This window comes from Leopardus geoffroyi, chromosome E1 (assembly GCF_018350155.1).
Source record: "Leopardus geoffroyi isolate Oge1 chromosome E1, O.geoffroyi_Oge1_pat1.0, whole genome shotgun sequence".
NCBI classification, from domain to species: Eukaryota; Metazoa; Chordata; class Mammalia; order Carnivora; family Felidae; genus Leopardus; species Leopardus geoffroyi.
Window position 1 is genome coordinate 12,294,200 of NC_059330.1, and position 21,780 is coordinate 12,315,979.

The 21,780-nt window shown below is 46.0% G+C and overlaps 1 protein-coding gene across 1 annotated transcript in view; it reads right to left on the reverse strand.

Annotated features, from left to right (window-relative positions):
* Positions 1-21,566, reverse strand: part of USP22 (ubiquitin specific peptidase 22) — a 46,010-nt gene extending 24,444 nt beyond the window's left edge. Inside the window, exons 1-2 of the mRNA XM_045487647.1 lie at positions 21,138-21,566; positions 2,900-3,032 (exon numbers count right to left, since the gene is read on the reverse strand). Of these exons, the coding sequence (XP_045343603.1) occupies positions 2,900-3,032; positions 21,138-21,308 (304 nt within the window). The 5' untranslated portion in view covers positions 21,309-21,566. The remainder of the gene's footprint in view (positions 1-2,899; positions 3,033-21,137) is intronic.
* Positions 21,567-21,780: the final 214 nt, after the last annotated feature.

The following is a 21,780-nucleotide window of genomic DNA, read 5'->3' on the forward strand; positions in this document are numbered from 1 at the left end:
AATTAGTTCCTGGAGGTGGGGTATTCTTCTGAGATGACGACGAGGTTGGAGAGTAGAGGGGTGGCGGTTGCACGACTGGTGAGTGACGAAAAGCCGCTGGACTGTATGCTTTCAGATGCTTCATTGTACATCATGTGAGTTTCACCTCAACATAAAATTTAAAAGCCCAAAGCAACACCTCCCATCAAGGTAGCTCCCCCGGAAAATTATTTCATAGTCAAGATGAGGGTACACTGGCTTCCTTGCGAATTCCCAAAGCCATCAGCTCACAGAAGCACCGTGCATGCACCATGCAAGGTCCTTTTTGTTTGGTCGCAGGGTAACCTCGAGAACGGAGGCAAAACACTGGCGATTCATAAGCGAACTGATATCCCACACCCACCAACACATGCTCTAACTCTTGAAAGACACACGCACACACAGAACAAAGCTAAAGGCATTACTTTTACACCTCTGTGGCTCATACAGACAAAATCTAAGTACCCTTGGACTCAGCACAAAACCAGACCTGCATGAAACTAGAAGGTACGAACACAAAGCAGCTCCAAGTCTGTCACCTTACTCTGCTGTACCCGCCCCACAGCCGGCTGGAATATTCCAACACCCAGTTTGGGACACCAACCCGTACAGGTGGAAGCATACCAGCAAAGCTGAGGGACTACCCCGAAAGAGGGGAAGTTCTCTTCCCTGAAGTGTGTATTTATCACACTGCATTAAGGCAACTTGATAGGGCAGGGCCTCAGACTGCTGTCAGACCCTCCTCGTCCCATGCCACCCTCGCCCGTCCCTCCACAAGACCTTCGACAATGGCCTTACTCTACCAATACTCTGTTTTTAAGTGCACCGTCCACAATATTCAGACAAGACTCAGTTCAGGCCTCCGTGCTACTCCAACTAAAACCTGGATGCCTGATGAGAACTTCAGGTCTCAACATCGTACTACCACATATCCCCTGGGAGGCAGAAGAAGTGGACCACCAGGAAGTCGAGGTCCCTCACTCCCCATACCACTGCTCAATCACTTTGCCCTTGAACATCCTGCGAAATACTCTGTATGAAAGGACAACCAGAGTATCGCCAGCCTAGAAGTTGCTCTGGAGATAACGGGCAGGAGCTGCAGTTGGACGCACAGGGCGGAAGACGAGCAGGTGACCTCCTAAGTGGGGGAAACGGAGACCAAACCGCCAGGCAGGACCAGGGCTGCCCATCCCCGTTCTTCTCCTCCAGCACTTTGCCGCTTCGGCCTCGCTCTCCTGTGCCCGCCACCCTCCTGTCCACCTGGACACAGAAACTAATTCTAGCTTTTGGTTAAACACATACACGTGCAATCTCCAGTACGTTCACGGACTCAAACGCATCTTTCTCCGATTTCAAGGTTTTGTTTCTGAAAGCCAGCCTTCTAAAACTTACTCGTTCCAGCAGAAGTAGAGAACGAGTGTATCAATCAGGTTAAAAATGGACGCATCTCGGGGCGCCTGGGTGGCGCAGTCGATTAAGCGTCCGACTTCAGCCAGGTCACGATCTCGCGGTCCGGGAGTTCGAGCCCCGCGTCGGGCTCTGGGCTGATGGCTCAGAGCCTGGAGCCTGTTTCCGATTCTGTGTCTCCCTCTCTCTCTGCCCCTCCCCCGTTCATGCTCTGTCTCTCTCTGTCCCAAAAATAAATAAATGTTGAAAAAAAAATTAAAAAAAAAAAAAAATGGACGCATCTCTGAAGTGATTTTTGTAGACGATTCTGCGTAACAATGTAATTCTTCAGATAGCTTTTTCAAGTGCAAATATACTTCCAATTCTCCATAACCCTCTAACCACATGGAATCACAGCCCGGGCATAACAGCAGAGCCGCCTAAATGGGGCTGGTCGGAGAACAGATACGGCAGCATTACTCATTTGTACCGGTGAAAGCAAAGATCTACAGTAAGTGAGTACTACAGAGTTTGATCACATCCACACGGTCCTGACCAGTGTCTTTTGCCTCTGGTTACTCAATGTAAGAAGAAATCACGAACTACCTTGTTCCTCTGTGGACAGAGCTCATGACAGCACTATTAGGTCCATTAGCTCTCCTTCCAAAAAGGCCAACGAGCTCAATGTCACAACCTGAACCCCTAGCTCCAAGCACCCTTTTCACTCAGGCTCAGTCCAAGTTGTTAGTTACAAGTAAGTCCGGCAGAGAGGACTGAGTCCTTACATTCCATTTCCACTACCTAAAAAGGCCTAAAAATACCTTTAACTGGCAATACCGAGCCGCCGTGAAGTCATAGCTCTTTGGCCTGGACCTCGTGAAAGGGACTTTCTTAAGGCCAGCCGAAGAGCCTCCCCATCACTCAAGAGAAAACGTCACACATACTAAAGGAGAGAGACACTTAACGAACACGGACAGGAAAGAAAGCCAAGAGCAAAACCCCGCCTCGTGTAATTTCCAGAATGTGCGACGGCTTGAACCTGCAACTACACGAAACAATTGATCTTGATGCCACGGTGCCGTCAGCCTTTTCGTGACTCTGTATTATCGAGAACCATGAAAATCCACCATAGGAAGCAATAAAAATCACTCAACTCCACGCTGGCGTTAATAACTAACATTGCAGGGCTCCTGTTTGGCTCAGTCGGTTAAGAGTCTGACTCCTGATCTCAGCTCAGGTCACCATCTCACGGCTGGTGGGTTCGAGCCCCACATCGGGCTCTGTGCTGATGGCACAGATATTAACATCCACTTGAGAGCCCCAAGGCCAGCTGGGTGCATAAGCCTGCTGAGTTCATCTGTTCATCAACTCGCCCCTGGAGTTGCACGAGGACTTCAGACAGGGCCCCGGATGAGCTGGGAGCCACGACTCAGGGAACAGCAGGCCGGGTAGTGGCCGTCCCCACACCAGGGACACTCATCAGAAGGCGCCTTACCCAGGTTGTGCCGCTTGGACTTCGCATGCTCGTGAATATGTTTCTTTGTGAAACAGCCAAAGAAGACACAGTGCAGGCAGGAGTGGAGCCTGTTCAGGTGGACACCACAGACGTGACAGACACACGACTTTGCCTGAAATTGAGAGAAGAGAATTAAGAGCCAGCACATGGCACGACAGGCCTTCTTACCAAGAAAGCAGTCGAGCAAAGTGACCCATGTGGGGAAAGGAAATCACAGCATACCCTGTATGACCTGAGAGACCCTCCATTGATCCTTTCAACCGCCCCAAAATGTACATTAGCTCCTTTAGCTCAAAACTAGGTCCATGTAAAAAACCTCAGCCCAGGGGCGCCAGGGTGGCTCATTCGGTTCAGCATCCGACTTCACTTTGGGTCATGATCTCGAGAGGGGCAGGTTCGAGCCCCACGTCGGGCTCCGTGCTGACAGCTCAGAGCCTGGAGCCTGCTTCGGATTCTGTGTCTCCCTCTCTCTCTGCCTTTTCCCTGCTTGTGCTGTCTCTATCTCTCAAAAATAAACAAACGTTTAAAAAAAAAAAAAAAAAAAAAGCTCATTTACCACGTAAAGCTTGAGGAGCCATCAAAGTCTTCGTGTTCTCCTCCTGAGTCCCGACAGGGCACCCCAACCCTCTCAGCTCCTGTCCCCAACCCAGCCCGGGGGCTCCAAGCCTAGTCACCCTTACCATGGATGTCACTGTGCGTTTGACATTCCAGGTCACAAGACCACAGCAAAGTTAGAAGCAATCAACCAACCAACACACAGGGACGCTGAGTCAAAGCGATACAGAAGAAGAAGAAAAAGAAACAGTTTGTTGCCAAGAACTAGACCACAGAAACCTAAAACTCTAATCTCAGCAACTGCGAGTCGTTAGGATTCTCATACACCCAACACCCAAGGACGCCACTGCTTTCTCGCACAATATGACAACCACACCGTAGTCACTATAAACTCCCTGCAGATTATCAAATTCAATTTCCAACCTCCGAGACGGCAGCACGGAACACAAGTCTCTTCTGTTCTGACAGGTGGGCGGGAAGCAGGGAGACGGAGGAAAGCGGAAAATGAACAGGGTCCGGGAAAGGGAAGGTTACAACAGAAAGGGCTGCCGTACTACCCGCCACGTGCACTCTAGACCCTGGTGCCGGGGGTTTCAGAGGACTTAACCTCATTCAGTCCTCACAACCCTCCCACCCCCCAACCCACCCCGGGCGGGGGAAAGGCTTTAGGCTCTTCCGACACCCAAAGAAAGCTATTGTATATGTTTGTGACCATGGGGGTGGGGGACACAGGGAGAACGTGGACTAGGACGCGCCTACCCCAGCAGCCCCCTCACCCTGGAGGCAACCTACTCCTAAGCTTCACTCTGCACACACAAGAAGGCGGCAAGTGCCAAGCCCAGGGGTGACAGGCTGTGCCTTCACCTAGAACAGAGGGTGTGGAGGGAGGAGAGGGTCTGGGGACTAGGCTCAAACCACATTTACTATAAAACACGAACCACAGTTTTTACTTAGATGGAAGCTGCCTTATGGGCAGGGAGGGTGCACGGATGAACTCCTTGAAGACAACAGAGCCTAGTGCCTGAAGCCCGAGGTCGGAAGGCAAATTAGGTGAGCCAGAACCGTACGCACGCTGTGGCCGAATCGCAGACGTTTCTGCACGTCAGGTTCTCCGAATGCCCACCCAGCCGGGAGCTGGGGAGAGATCCAGATCCTGCCCAGGAACACGGGATGGAGCAAGGCCCGAGGGGCATCCCGAGGACCACAGACCCACACCACTCTCAGGGTGCCAGAGCTGATCCATCACCTTTCAGCTGCTGGTGGTTTTATCTCTGGGCCCAAATTTAAACCTGATCGTTAAGGGGCGCCTGGATGGCTGGCTCAAAAGACTAAGCGTCCGACTTTGGCTCAGGTCAAGATCTCGAAGTTCACGAGTTCGAGCCCTGCATCAGGCTCTGTGCTAACAGCTGAGTCTGCAGCCTTCTGATTCTGTGTCTCCCTCTCTCTCTCCCCTTCCGCATTCACACTCAGTATCTCTCAAAAACAGACATTAAAAAATAAATAAACAAACCTGATCATTAAAACCGTATTTCTTCTTGGGGAAACAATTACTCTCAATGGTCAGTACTTATGTTTGTTAATACGAAGAAGCTACCTCTGAGAACCCCGTAAGGTTCGCCCCCAATGCAGGACTTCCCAGTAACACCACCAGGGACACGTGGGGCCTGGTAACTCTTTGCGTGTGTGCGGGAGGGTGTGGGGTGTTTCCTGGGCACCACGGGATGGCCAGCAGCATCTCTGGCCTCTGCCCACGAGATCACAGGTGGCACCCTCCTGCCGCTTGAGAGCCACCAGTCCTAAAGCAAGGCCACAGGATGCTGCGGTCTGTGTGGAAGACTTTTCTGAAGTGCCGTGGTAACACAGGTAGCAGTTGTATCATCGATTTATTCGTCCAGTGACAAATCGAAGAGATTAATTCACTGTGACTGCTTTCAGGAATACAGAGGACGTTTTCAAATTACATATACAATTATATTTGATGTAAACAAATGATATAGGTATCAAGGAAAATTCCCCGTTAGTTATAAATACTATAAAACCACAGATTCCTGGAGATTCTTAGTTACCACCACAAGCTAGAATCTGTCTGCCATTCACTTACATTCAATTACAGACAGAAAGAATAGGAAAGATTAAGAGGTATCCTTTATTTTTACCACTCAGGATATTTTAAAGGCATTATCATGATTTTAAAAAATTCCTCTAAGAACTTGAAACAGTAAATCCAATTCTATAGAACAAGAAAAATTCAACAGTAGCATTGCCCTGAAAACATAAGCTTATCTGAATAATTACATAACTATCACACTTACTAATTTTCCCTTAAAACACACAAAAAGGTTGTTTTGGGTTTTTTTTTAACGTTTCTTATTCAGACAGAGCATGAGGATGGGAAGGGCAGACAGAGGAGGAGACACAGAATCCGAAGCAGGCTCCAGGCTCCCAGCTGTCAGCACACAGCCCGATGGCAGGGCTCGAACTCACATACCGCGAGATCATGAGCTGAGCCACCCAGGCGCCCCTACACACAAACAGTTTTTTAAAACAGATAAAAATTAAACTCTGAGTTTTAAACGTAAAAATATGCCACCTGTTCTTTTGCAGAATTTCATGAAAGAAAAATCTGCCTAAAGAAAAAGATCCTAGCTGCACAAAAAGAAACTAACAATTACAAAGAAGCAGATCAGCTCCAACTAAAAACACAGAAGGGGCGCCTGGGTGGCTCAGTCGGTTAAGCTTCTGGCTTCAGCTCAGGTCACTATCTCGTGGCTTGTGGGTTCAAGCCCCGTTTGGGTTTAGTGCTGACAGCTCAGAACCTGGAGCCTGCTTCAGATTCATTCATTCTCTCTCTCTCTCTCTCTCTCTCTGCCCCTCCCTGCTTGTGGTCTCTCTCAAAAACAAAACAAAACAGAACAAAACAAACCCCACAAGTAAATAAACATTTAAGCACACAGAAATTGATCATGTCCTGATACTATCAGGTCAGGGAAAGAAAGCCTAAAATATAAATAAATACACACACATATTCAATATTCAGCTACATCTCTTCATTTCAATAAAGTTCGTGCTCAATACTTTTTTTTTTAAGTTTTATTTATTTTGAGAGAGAAAGTGTGTGCATGAATGGGGGAGGGGCAGAGAGAGGGAGGGAGGGAGGGAGGGAGCGGGAGAGAGAGAGAGGGAGAGAGAGAGGGAGAGAATCCCAAGCAGGCTCCGTGCTGTCAGCACCAACTAAGCCACCCAGGTTCCCTGCCCCCACCCCCCACCCCCGCCACTCAATACTCCTTTTAAGGCAGCAAATCAGATTTTATTACATGGTGCGCCCCTGACACGTTCACCACTGATGTATGCCACAAATCTATTATCCATAAACACGAATGACTTTGCCACACACCCCGGCCATGAACAGTTCTTGAACTGGTGTTTGAACATAAATGGACACCTTTTATGAGCCACTGACTCTAACACCAAGGGGGTCAAGTGAGAAAGAATGGGAACCAGCTTGAGGAATTCCCACTAGGCAATTCTGGTACAATTTGAACATAAAAATGAATACGAATGGATTACAGTGCACCTGGGTAGCTCAGTCAAACAACAGACTCTTGATCTAGGCTCAGTTCATGATCTCAGTTTGTGAGATCGAGCCCTACAGGGGGGTCTGTGTGAACAGGGTGGAGCCTGCTTGAGATTCTCTCCCTCCCTCTCTCTCAAAATAAATACTTGAAGAAAAAAAATGGATTATACACTGAATAAGAAAGAATCCCCAAGTCCATTCATTCTGATATTACGACACACACACAGTCTTAACAGACTTGGTCACAGGAGAACTCCCAACTAATCAATGTAGTAGGAAGGACAAAAATACAAATACAGAATCTTCACTTTATAATCATCACGGTAATAATGGGTTCAGGCAAGAATCAGCCATGGATGCTAAAACCACAGGGTAGAAAAATACTGGGTCACTCACAATAGTTAGAAAGAAGAAGAAAGAGCCCAAACGTCCATCAAAGGATGAATGCATACACAAAATACTACATATACACAACGGAGTATTATTTGGCCATAAAAAAGAATGAAGTTCTGATACCTGCTACAACATGGATGAACCTTGAAAACATAATGCAAGGGGCGCCTGGGTGGCGCAGTCGGTTAAGCGTCCGACTTCAGCCAGGTCACGATCTCGCGGTCCGGGAGTTCGAGCCCCGCGTCGGGCTCTGGGCTGATGGCTCAGAGCCTGGAGCCTGTTTCCGATTCTGTGTTTCCCTCTCTCTCTGCCCCTCCCCCGTTCATGCTCTGTCTCTCTCTGTCCCAAAAATAAATAAACGTTGGAAAAAAAAAAAAAAAACAATGCGAAGTGAGAGAAGCCAGACACAAAAGGTCACATATTGTGTGATTCCATTAATATAGAATGCTCAAAAGAGGTAAATCCAAAATGACAGAACAGACATTAGAGGCGGCCAGGGGCTGGGGAGAGAGAGAGAATGGGGAGCAATGAAAGTGATTTGAAAGTTGGTAGAGATAGGATGGTGACTGTACATTATGAATACATTGAATTGTTCATTTTAATTTTTATTTTCAAATTTTCAATTTTATTTTACTTATTTACTTATTTTTTATTTTAAAGAGAGAGAGAGTGCACGCGCGCGCACAAGCAGGGGAGAGAGAATCCCAAGCAGGCACCATGCTCAGTGTGGAGCCCAATGCAGGGCTCAATCCCGGGACCTGAGCTGAAATCAGGAATCAGACACTCAACTGAATGAGTCACCCAGGCGCCCCATGAATAGTTCATTCTAAAGTGGTTATTTTTTAAGTTATGTGAATTTCAACTCAATTTTAAAAAGATACACTGTATACACTGTATGTTAGCCAACTTGACAAATTATATTTTTTATTTTTTTATTAAAAAAAAAAATTTTTTTAGGGGTGCCTGGGTGGCTCAGTCGGTTAAGCAGCCGACTTCGGCACAGGTCATGATCTTGCGGTCCGTGAGTTCAAGCCCTGCGTAGGGCTCTGTGCTGACAGCTCAGAGCCTGGAGCCTGTTTCAGATTCTGTGTCTCCCTCTCTCTGACCCTCCCCCGTTCATGCTCTGTCTCTCTCTGTCTCAAAAATAAATAAACGTTAAAAAAAAAAAAAAAATTTTTTTTTTAATTTTTTTTTTAATGTTTATCTTTATTTTTGAGACAGAGAGACACAGAGCATGAGCAGGGGAGAGGCAGAGAGAGAGGGAGACACTGAATCAGAAGCAGGCTCCAGGTTCTGAGCTGTCAGCACAGAGCCCGATGCCGGGCTCAAACTCGTCAACTGTGAGATCATGACCTGAGCCGAAGTTGGACGCTCAACCGACTGAGCCACCCAGGTGCCCTGACAAATTATATTTTAAAAAATACACTAAATGACTTACATATCCGTGTGTGCATGCCCGAGTACACATGTGGATGTGTGAACATATGTCTGTATATAAGTGTACTGGGGCACTAGATATTTAATTTCAAAGTATCACCCCAGAGATCACTTCTGTTAACTGAAAAGGCAAAAGAGAACTCTGGCCAACACACACCACCTCATTCAAACCCTAACATTCCCCAAAACAAACAACTGCTGAATCTAGATAGATGTGTATGATACTCATTTTAGTATTCTTGCTATTTCTGTAGGTTTCATATTTTTTCAAATAAATCAAGGGAAAACAACTACTAAATAATACATACCTTAAGACTCAATTAATTTCATTCCTAAGTTTAGGTACAAGAGAAATGGGAACTTACACATGACAGAAATACATATATCAAGGACACCAGAAGACACATAAAAGAATATCACAATGGTAATACCCCAAATGTGAAAATAAGGGGCGCCTGGGTGGCGCAGTCGGTTAAGCGTCCGACTTCAGCCAGGTCACGATCTCGCGGTCCGTGAGTTCGAGCCCCGCGTCGGGCTCTGGGCTGATGGCTCAGAGCCTGGAGCCTGTTTCTGATTCTGTGTCTCCCTCTCTCTCTGCCCCTCCCCCGTTCATGCTCTGTCTCTCTCTGTCCCAAAAATAAATAAATGTTGAAAAAAAAATTAAAAAAAAAAATGTGAAAATAATAAAATATTCATCTGTAGCAAGAAGAATAAGCTGTGGTAGAGCCACTGAGTGGGTACCAGAGCAACGAAAAGGAATTCATGGTACATCCAGCAAGGGTACATCCTCACAACATGGTACATCCTCACAACAGAGCACGGAGGCGGCTGGCCACAGAAAATTACATACTGCCTGCTACCGTCATACAAAGTCCTAAAGCCAGCAGAGGTAATTTCATGGTCACACATGGGTGGATAGTAGATTCTCCTGAGGGAGGAGGGTTGGGACCAGGAAGGGGATCAAAGGGGACACCTGGAGCGTTGGGTGTCAACTCTCTCTGTGCGGCCAGGACATGAACATGTTTACTTCACAGAAATTCACCAAGGAGTACGCTTCTTCAAGGGGAGAAATAAAAAGGGGCCCTGGGTGGCTCAGTCGGTTGAGCGTCCAACTTCGACTCAGGTCATCTTATGGCTTATGAGTTCGAGCCCCGCATCGGGCTCTGTGCTGATGGTTCAGAGCCTGGAACCTGCTTCGGATTCTGTGTGTGTCTCTCTCTCTCAAGAATAAATAAAAAACATTAATATAATAAAAAAATTAAAATTAATAGGAATAAAAACCCATAATACAAAATAATAAATAGAGATAATATATATGGTTAAGCTGAGAAACACAAACCAAATATTATGAAATTTACAAGGAGAACAACATCAGGTGAGTGAACACTGGGGAAGTCAGAAAGGTCTGTATACAAGAGCAGAAGCTCGATTCTATGGAATTCTATAGAACAAGTGTTTCTTACAAGGGGTGTGAACTCAATTAATATGGAGTCAAGAGAATTAACTCAAAATGGGAAGCCCTGCCATCACTAAGAACAAGAAGGAAAAGCGTTTCCGCGTGGACCTAACTGCTTCCTCTGGGTGACCATTGTTCATGTGTGTAAAACCCAGGACACTCAACTGCAGGGCACCCACCAGTGAAGGCCTTTTACTGAGTTGATGGATTCAACAATTAAGAGACCAGTTCTCGGGGCACCTGGGTGGCTCAGTCAGTTGAGCATCCAACTTTGGCTCAGGTCATGATCTCACAGTTTATGAGTTCAAGCCTCACATCTGGCTCTGCTCTGGCAGTGCAGAGCCTGGCTGGGATGCTCTCTTTCTCTATCAAAATAAATAAATAAAGTTAAAATGTGGACACGTATCTACCTCATACAGCTATTATGAGGGTTAAAAGATTCGGTGCTTTTCATGGACTGAGAACACTGCCCATAGGATTTGTAAGGCTGACAGTGGCTCCCTAAAAGGTGTGTCCCTGTCTTAATCTCCAGAACCTGTGAATGTTACCTTATTTCAAAAAAGTATTTTGCATATGTAATTAAGGGTCTTGAGATGAGATTATACCTGATTATCTGGGATGGCCCTAAATGCCATCCTGAGTGTCCTTGAAGGAGACGCAGAAAGACCCCATACACAGGAAAGAAGGCAAGCTGAAAGAGGAGGTCAGAAACTGGAGGGGATGGGGCCCGGTCGGCCACAGGCCAGGAGTGGTTCCCCTGTCTCCAGAGACCCCTGGAGGGGGCGTGGTCCTGCCAACACCAGATTCTGGGATCCTGGCCTCCAGGACTTGTTCTAAACCAGTTTGTGGTCACTTGCTAAAGCAGCTGCAGGAAATAATACAGGGTTGACGTTAGCTATTATTATTCTAACTCCCGCAAAGGCTAGACACCCCTGCACCACACACCGGCCATCTGAGTGGGCCAGGGAGAGGCACAGGGACATGTGCTTTCTGGAACAGTTGGCTGCCGCAGACGGCAGGTTTCCCCGGTCAGCTGATCTTACAGCTTCCTGCCAGGGAGGCACTGCACACGGTCCTGGATCTGCAGAGGCAGAGGGATTCCGGAGGCTGGTGGGGGATCCAGGAAACTCAACCTGGAATCTACTGCTCTTGGAGTCCCCGAAAAGATTTTTGTATTAAATCCCTTTCTCCTAGGAGTTACTTCAAGTAGATTCAGGAGCCCACAAGTAATCCTGAAACGCAACGGGGACTTTTATGGATAGGAGAAGCAGATAGGATCAATCATTTAACAGTTCTGTTTGCAGCTATAGGGATGGGGCTAGAGAGGACTGTGCCAGGCAAAAGAAGCTGGAGAAAAACAAATATAGGATTTCACTCAAGTGTGGAATTTAAGGAACAAAACAAACGAACAAAGGAAAAAAAAAGAGAGAAAACAAACCAAGAAAGACTCCAAACTATAGATAACTAATGGTCCCCAGAGGGAAGGTGGCTGGGGGTGGGGTGGGGCAAGGTGGCTCAGTAGGTTAAGCATCCAATTTCTGGCTCAGGTCATGATCTCACTGTTCATGAGTTGGGCCCAAGTCAGGCTCTGTGCGGACAGCCGGGAGCCTGGAGCCTGCTTCGGTTTCTATGTCTCCCTCTTTCTCTGCCCCTTCCCTGCTCACACTTTGTCTCTCCCTCTCTCAAAAATAAACATTAAAAATTTTTAATTAAAAAAATAGGTGCCAGGGGTTAAGGAGGGCACTTAGGATGAGCACCGGGCGATGTACAGGTGTTGAATCACTGTATTTTACACCTGAAACGAATATTACAGTGTATGTTAATTAACTGGAATTTAAATAAAAACTCAAAGGGGCGCCTGGATGGCTCGGTCGGTTGAGCATCAAACTTCAGCTCAGGTCTGATCTCACCATTCATGCTGACAGCTCAGAGCCTGGAGCCTGCCTTGGATTCTGAGTCTCCCTCTCTCTCTGACCCTCCCCCGCTCACTCTGTGTCTCTCACTCTCACTCAAAAATAAACATTAAAAAAAAACTTAAAAAAAAAAAACAGTTCTGAGTTTACATAGTACAAGAAATGCACTGAAAGTCCATTCATTTGGCCCCAATATTAACAGCATTTCTTTGGATACCTTAATGTCTATTATCTCCTTTCTCACACCCTCCTCACTACCCCAAGAAGGATCGGAGGGGGCAGAAGACGCATGGCCCTTTAAGTCAAATATAGGTGGACTCACCCATAGGATGACTCAGGTGTGCAGTGAATTTTGAGTCCAGCTTAAAGAAAACTACAAACAGGAGACAGCACCTTAAGAACTAACGCACACTTCACATATTACCTGTGACCGGAACTACTACTAAATCTGACAATTGTAAAGAAGGTATGTTTAATTGTTACGCATTCTCTTCAATGACTTTTTCAAGGGCTCAATATACTGTTTTACCATCATAGGCTCTGATCTAAGCAAAGGGACAGGAAGACACAACATTTTCTACATGAACTGAGGCACTAAAAGGCAAAGACGTAACTGAAATTAAACAATCTCCTCAAATTTCCCAGTCTCAGAAAGCAAGACTTGGGCCTTTTGAATCTCAACTAAAATAGATTTAGTTCAACTCCTTCAGGTACAAATGTGGCAGTGACATCACTGTGATATAAGAAAATACATACTGTATTCTGGTCTTCCTTCAAAGTTCCAAGCACAGAGCTCCTAAACCCCTCGGAATGTTTAAGTGATGAGATTGAAAAGGGTGTCTTTTGTTATTGAAACAAGTCCCTTTCAACCAGTAAGTTATCTTAATGAGGGGATAAAGCTCAGGGAGGGCCTCAGGGTGGGGTCTGGATGTTAGGGAACCAACAGTGTGATCAGAGGGCTGGAACTTTCAGTCCTATCCCAACCTCCACCAACTGGGCCAATGATTTGATCAATCATGTCTGTGTAATGATTTGATCAACGCCTGCTTAATCGATCATACCTTAACTGATCATTATGAATGAAGCCTTCATAAAAATGCTAACAGAAAGGGTTCAGAGGGCATGTGTGTTGATTGATGCAACCACGCACTGGGAGGGTGAAGCACCCTCCACTGAGACCCTCCCGGGATCCAGGACCCTCGTGTGCCCAGGACCCTCCTGGACCTCATCCTAAGCACCTCTTCATCTGCACCCTTTGGAGTATCTTTTAAAATAATCTAGTAAACATGAGTAAATGTTTCCCTGAATTTTGTGAACCATTTTAACAAATTACTGAACTCGAAGAAGGGGGGTCCTAATCAGTTGCAAACAGGTGACAACGTGGGCTGGATATCAGGTCCGTGTTTTGCTGAGATTATACTTGGGAATACTGGAAAACATTCCAGAATAAATTAAGGGGGAATATGAACTCCACACTCAAACTAATCTAATTTGAAGGTTCAGACTTGATGTTCACTATCAGTGCCCTTGGATAGATTAGGAGACTTACCTGCCAAGCCTACCTAAAAAAAATGTATCATGGGGCGCCTGGGTGGCGCAGTCGGTTAAGCGTCCGACTTCAGCCAGGTCACCATCTCGCGGTCCGTGAGTTCGAGCCCCGCGTCAGGCTCTGGGCTGATGGCTCAGAGCCTGGAGCCTGTTTCCGATTCTGTGTCTCCCTCTCTCTCTGCCCCTCCCCCGTTCATGCTCTGTCTCTCTCTGTCCCAAAAATAAATAAACGTTGAAAAAAAAAAAAATGTATCATGAGTAAAAAAAAAAAAAAGTGTATCATGAGTAACAAAACCAAAATGAATTTATATATGAAAAATGCTTTACAAAATATAAAATACTATGTAAATATAAAGTACTATCATCATAATGAGAAATCAGTGAACTTTTAAGGCACAATTAGGCAGTCAGAGCGTGTCAGGATGGAGCGTGGTTGTGACAAAAGAATCTGATTATATTACAAATAAATGTATGCCATAACTCCAATGTAACTGGTGTGGGGCAAGTTGCCTAAATAACTTGGAAATGAGTGGAGAGTGTAAAACTAAAGCCCAAAGGAGCCATACCTAACCCTAACGATGCTTCTCAAAGGTGGGGGCGGGGGGCAGATTAACAATTCTGAAACCACTATTAAAGGGGAAAAATTTCCCTCTACCCTTTAAGATTCTTCCAGCTGGTCTAAGATTTAAATCGACACGAGACATATTAACAGAAGAGAAAAAAATTTACTTATGTGCACACAGAGACCCAATACTGAAGTTAAGACCCAAAGACATGAAAAAAGACTGGTAGTTTTTATACTTTTTAGACAAAGAAACAATAAATCTGAGAGGAATTGACAGGACAAAAACTTCTGTTCAGGAACTTCAATTAAGAAGGAATTCCACACAGAATCTGGGCTGGGGTAGTAAATTGGTAAAAAGTAACAAAGGTTGTTCAGCCTTTTTGGTTCTAGATTCCCCACCTCTGACCGTAAAGATGTCTCTTTAGCTCCTGGAAAAAGAGGGTACCTTTTGACACGGAAGATTTATTTCCTGCTTTCTGGAGACAAAGGAGGATCAGAATGTTCTTGCATAGGTGGTTTTTAAGGAACTTTTAATTAAAAATAAACAATATGCCAAAGTGTCACATTTGGGGGTGGCCTACCCTTGCCCCCTTAAACAGATAAGTACGTGGATGGTTGATAACTTTCTATGTTGGACAGAGAAGTTACAGATAAGTGAAAGGAGAAGACTAGAATGACCCATGTGGTACTGGATTAGAGTTGGGAGACATCACTACCAACTCAGGTATAGTTTAACAGGAGTGGAGGTGAATAACCATAGACTTGTGTGTACGTGAATTAGTATATGCCAGCCAATTCGGAGCTGTTTCTTAGCTCTGTCCCCCGAGGGCTGAGAAGCCACAACATTGGTACCAACAAGCACAGCCACTGCCCAAACCATATATTCTAATTCTATTCTCCAATAAAAGGAACTAGGACTCCTTGGAGAAATGGCAGATTCTAAGACCGGGGCGGAAAATATACAATATAAGCCTAGAAAGTCTGACGGTACCAGAAAGGACAGATGTCCTCAAAAACCACCACCAACCGACCAAAAATTGGTGAGGGTATGTCAAAGTGACACAGAAGACAACCGGAAGAACTCTCACTGGCTAAAGCTGGAACAGCCTGAGCAACAAAAGAGAGCACTGGATTATAACCCATAGTATAAAACATCCCTGAGTCCACACTGATACACATGGTTGAATAAATACTAAAGGAATGAGAAAGTACAAATATTTCCTATATAAAATTTCCAAATAATTTCTATAGATATTCTGGCCTCAAGGAGGCATCCACTCCTCAAGTGGACATGTGCAGAGTGACTCTGTTCCACAGAGGACAGTAGGGAAAGGAGGGAAGGAGCCACTTCACAGAAGAGCAGCCTGACAGCCCTGTGGTCAAGTTCACGACCAACAGTGTTAAGTCATGTTGACCGCACCACCTTTGACAGAACTTGGTCTTCCCCAAACCTGTAACCACAACTAAGAACCATGAGAAAAACATCAGACAAGCCCCAATCGAGGGGCATCCTAGAAGATACCTGAGCAATATGCCCCCAAAACTGCCAAGGTCATCAAACACAAGGACCGTCTGAGAAGATGTCACAAGCCAGAGGAGCCTAAGGAGACATGACAACTAAATGTACTGTGGGATCCTGGGTGGGATTCTGAGAAAGAAAAAGGAGATCAGGGAAAAATTAATGAGATCTGAATAAAGTATGATTTCTAGTTAGCAACAATGTATCAAGCTTGGTCATTAGTTGTGACAGATTGTACCATGGCAACTAAGATGTTAACAATCAGGGACATGGGAGGGGGGGAATCTGAATAAAACAGGCGGATTATATCACAGAGGATATATATCAATGTTGGTATCCTGATTGTTAATATTTTATTATAGTTTGCAAGATACTACCTTTGGGGGCAACTAGGTAAATAAAGGGTACAGGGACCTCTCTGTATTATTTTTCACAACGGCATGGCAATCTACAAGTATCTCAAAGGAAAATTTTTTTCTGCTTTGGATCTTTTACTTGCAATGACTTGTCCCCTGCTTCGTATGAATTGTATAGTGTTTTGTTGTAAGGATTTGAAAGATCCACGGCATCGATAAATAAAGCAAAAGTGAATTCCTCAAAGCAATAAAATTTGAAAAGAAAAAAGTTTACTCAAAAAAAAAAAAAGACCTATCCAACAAATGAACTGAACTTAGAAAGTTCAAAAACAAAGGGCTTAGTGGCTTTCTCACCATCATGTTTAAGTGCCTAGCTGAGTCAGTGAGGACTAATCTGTTTCACTGGTGGGGCCAGCGCCCGGTTTATGACCTGCCAGTGTGTCCTGTCACCCCATGTAGTCTGTCTAAGCCAGTAACAGCAGAACTGTTATTCCCCAATGATGATTTCTATTAAAAAGTTCAAGTACTAGAGATTCATTCGGATCTCAGACTCCAGGACTAAAGCAGCGCTGATAAAGGGAGGACCAGTGTTGAGTCCTACAGCACATCTTTTCCTAAAACACAGGGCAAAAGTACCACTCAAGATAAGTAAGACCATTTCCTACCTCCTGAGCCACACTTCCACAACACTGACTGTAAGAGCTACTCTCACTGTAAGCAAGTGTCCATAGGCTAACAATCTATATTGTTGCTTTGTAAAGATTCAAAATCAAAGGGCACTCCACTTTTACTCTAAAAACTACTATCCTCAACTTTTGCTGCACATTGTTTTTATATGTTTTCTTTTAGCTACCTCCCTCCCCATTTTTTTCCATAAACAAAAGTGCACTTTTAATTTTTAAAAAAAAATTTTAATGTTTATTTATTTTTGAGAGACAGAGCGTGAGCAGGGGAGGAGCAGAGAAAGAGGGAGACACAGAATCCAAAGCAGGCTCCAGGCTCCAAGCTGTCAGCACAGAGTGCAACGCAGGGCTCGAACTCACAAACCACTGAGATCATGACCTGAGCCTAAGTCAGCGGTATATCTGCCTGAGCCACCCAGGCACCCCGAAAGTGCACTTTTTTACACGCATCTCAGGTTTGATGTCAAGTAGACAAATCACATTTCAGTATCTCAGCAAACAAAAACATAAAAATGTCTTGCCTAAGATTATTCCTTCTTTCCACTGATTACCAGGTTTAAGTTTTACAAATTCTTAGTAAATTCTCCAAATTGAAAGCTTGAAAAAATGGGGAAAATACACAACGCTATTTCCACTCAATGGAGTATTAACTGCACGGCTCAACAGATTTACGGGCAACAAGTGAAAAAAGGAACCAAGATACACAGCATGTATATTTACATAAATAAAAACGTGTAGCTTTGCTTTATATGTACACATGTGTTTATAATTTTTAAAAAATTTGAAAGACCCAGGCATCAAACATAATGTCTGGAGCCAGAAAAGACTCACCTTACATATTCAATAAGCCCGGAAGGTGTTTTATTTTTACACATTAAGAACATGTTTCACACGGTCACTTCTGTTTTTTTAAAATACACAGATTCATGAATTTTAACCTTCCTCAGTAAAACTTACCAACAATTAAGCATCTAGAATTATTTACGCATTCTTTTATGTATGTTCAGGCTCTAACTACCCTATGTGTAGGAATTATCATTAGGCATCCACAAATACTCTAAAATTTAAAGCAGATATTTATTATCTTACTATGTGATACCTACTATTTAACGGGTTTTGACAATTCTGATTTCAATTCCTCAAGATAGAAACCCAGGGCTCAGAGCTGACTCTGGACTGAAGAGAAAATGAGAGGTCTAACAATTAGGGAATCATTCCACTTTCTTCCAGAGGGTACCTAATTCCACATCTAAATGGTGGTGTGAAAGACCACACATGTAGAAACAGAACAAATGACAGGTGTTTTCATTTGCTAGGTAAGTTTCCTTCTCTCCAGCCCCTTTCTCAAACAAAGTATTTCCCCAAGAATTTCTACCCCAAAGGGCTGGTTGCTCTAGGCCCCAAATTTTGTGCCTCGGAAGCCTTCCAAAAAAGTTTCCTGTCCAGATTACTGACCAAATTAAACCAGAATCCATAATAATCCAAAATACTCACAGTATGTTTGACAACTCTTCTTCCCTTGTGGCAAAGTATATTTGATAAGAGAATTTACTACAGCTACAAAGAGGGCTGTGTTTTGAGGACAAGCGGCTGGAAAATTTTAGTCACAGAAGTCGTTCAAAAAAGAGAGGGGTCATTATTTAAAAAATATTACCTGTTCTCCCAAGGGTCCATATATTCAAAATATAACGTAGACTATATTAAGTCATAATAACCAGCAGCACTGTAAATTCTTGATGTTTTTATTGCCAGTTTCTTTTTCACACACAAAAACCCTAACGGTAAGACATGTGCTATATGTAACACATGCCAGAAATGCAGAGTCCACTGTGGTAGCACTGAGTCCTGAATGGTGGGAACAGTTTTACATTCCGTAGTAGGTAAGTTTTACTGCAAACCAAGCCGAAATTGGATAGAAAGTTATCAAATCTGATCATGTTCTTCTCACTCTGTGCCTATTAAAAGAAGAATCAAAGTTGGATACAAAAACCATTAACGCTTCTACTTAAAGTTCTAACTCTCTTTTCATCCAGGGCTGCGTTTCTATGGTTACGCTGCAGCTGCGACTTCAACCTCAAAAGGTACTTTATTTACAAATATTATAACTTAAATTGAAATATTTTAGTAGGAAACTTCATATTGTTAAAACCAAAAATATACTAAGCCTACAGATCTGCTGAGAATCCCACGCAAACGGACTAATGTGTATTGTTCATTGCTAATGGTCTGGGTTAAAGGATTTGTCAAACCAACTCTTCCTTGGCTGGGCCACTAGAGAGTGCTAGAAATGCAGTTATATAGGACCCAAAAGATACAAAATACACCCCCCCCCCAAAAGTGTGGAGCATAAAAGATGAAGGACATTAAGATTCCTCGCTGGTATACTACCAAAAAGTATTGCCAACACTGACAGATCTGAAGTTTGAGAGTATTTATCACCACCTCTTACCTGTCTGTAGCTCGAGTTCTTACTAGTGAATAACAAAGAATAACAGCTTTGAAACTAAGCAAGTGACATTAAAGGTTAATCCAAAACACAGCGCGCGCGCACACACACACACACACACACACACACACATACAGTGATTCCTTCCTTTAGGAAATGAGACAAAGCTAATGATGTGTTAAACTGGACTGTTAAACAAAAATTTTTTGTTAAAGAATTACAGGGGTGGGGCGAGAGAGAAGAAAAAAGCAAAAAGCAGGGGATTCCTTACTTAATCCAATATGGAGAAGAATCTTACAGAGATCATATAAGCCCCCACCAATGAACTAATATGCAGCGGTAACAATACAATCACCTGAAGACTGATGGTTTCAACCAGGCTATTTTTTTTAAAAGCATATAATTCCATTAGCAAGAATCTCACTCTGATCCTAAGAGAAATCATTCCCGATTTTAGTTCATTCTAAGAGGTAATGCTTCCCAACACCGTTACTGTTAAAAAGAAATAAAACCGGTGCTTAACATTCCCTACAATCTCAGGGGATGTTAGTTCCCCCCCCCTCCCCCCACCACACCAAAAAGCTATTCAAGGTGGAACCTAATACACCTCCCAACCTTCCTAATATGCAAAATCACGTCACACTGTACCAAGGTTTATTCATATAAGAATGCCGTTATTTTCCGATTTCCAAATCATTAATAAGCCCAATAGGACATACATCTGAAAAATAGAACGCTAAAAATGTAATTTCTTCAACATGTCACTGGAGGCGATCAGTTTCTGACTAAAGTCTCTTAACGAGAAGGCACGCCACTCTCCCACCTTCCCAACAGACCGATCTTTTCTTGTAAATCCATTCCTCCGTAGCTACAAGCGGTTCTCCAAACCACAACCGTGCTGATAACGAAGTGGCTCTCCCGGATATAGGTCTGAACACTGGCTTGACTTGTTCCATTCCCAACGGTCATCCCCTCCACCCACGTCCAAATCTGAAATGAGGCGGGGCGTTGCCATTTCCCTACAGTCGTTCCTGCGGACCCGGGAGCCGGTGAGGTGTTTTGCCCAGGCACCAAGACAACTGTAGCTTCACCCTAACAACTCCCGATCCCGACACGTGGTTCCGTTTCCCTGACCCAGGTGAGCTTTGATGCACACTCCTTCTAGAGCCCAAAATGGTGGCAAGCAGCTGGCCCACAGCAGGCCACCCAACAGTCCCCGGAGTCTTTGTCCCTTTTTAGTTTTCTTTGTCTTACGTTTTCTTCACTGCCCCCATCCCCCCCGCCCCGAACCCTCCCCCGCCCTGGAAGATTCCCGGGTGAGGCCCAGCGCTGGAACGTGGGACACCTGCCTCCTAGGGACCAAGCTTCCACCACAACCCTGGAAGAGAAAACCTCCCGGTTCCCAGATCTGCACTCACCCACCCCCGGAACTGGACACGCCCCAAACCCCGCCCCTGCTCCGTCCCCACCCGCGCAGCGGAGGGGCGGAGGAAGGTGGGGGAGGGGAAAAGAGGGCGCGGGAGGGAGGGGGCGGAGGGAGGATGGGGGGGGAATTGGAAAGGAGAAGCGCCCTACCACCCCCCCCCCCCCGCCTGCGAACGCCGCCCAAAGGGGTCGGCAAGAAACTAGCAAGCCCTCCCTTCCTTCTCTTCGCCCCCAACAGGGCCCAAAAGCCCCATCACAACCGGTTCGCCGGGCAGCGCTGCAGCACGAGGGGTCTCCTCCGGCCCCCAGCGCAGCCCGCAGTTTTCCGGGGGGAGAGGGGGTCGCACCTTGCGCTTGCGGGCCTCCGCCGTGCCGCTCCACACGAAGCACTGGTAGATGGCCCGCAGGTTCTGCTTCCAGTTGTCCACCTTGAAGCTGCTCAGGTGCGAACAGCCCGGCGGCGTCACCACCAGCTCCGCGTCCATGGCCTCGCTCTCCGGCTCCGGCCGGGAGACCATGGGGGGCAAGGCCCGGCCGCGCGCGGGGGGCGGCGAGGGGGACGAGGACGACGCCAGCGCGACGCGGGGGGCTGCTCGGCGGCGCGCCCCGGCCGGCGGGAGACGGGCGCGGGAACAAAGCGCGGGCGGCCGCGGGGCCGGCGGACAAAGACCCGGCTGCGCGGACGCCAAGGGGGAGGCGGTGGCCAGCCAGGCGCCGCCCGCGCAGCGCTCGCCCGGTTCGCGGAGCGCGGCGCGGGGCGGGGCGCGGAGGCCGCAGGCGGAGGTTACGTCATCCCCCGCCGGGCGCGGGCGCCGCACTGCGCAGGCTCCGGCCGCTCCCGGGCCCGCCCCGCCACCCCTCCGCCTCCCGAGCCCGCAGGCTCCCGGGTAGTCCGCGCCAGAGTGGACGGCGGGGCACGGAGCCGACGGGGGCCGGCCCCCCCGCCTACACCCCGGCTCGCAGGTCTCCCCGCAGCGCCAGCGGTGGTTG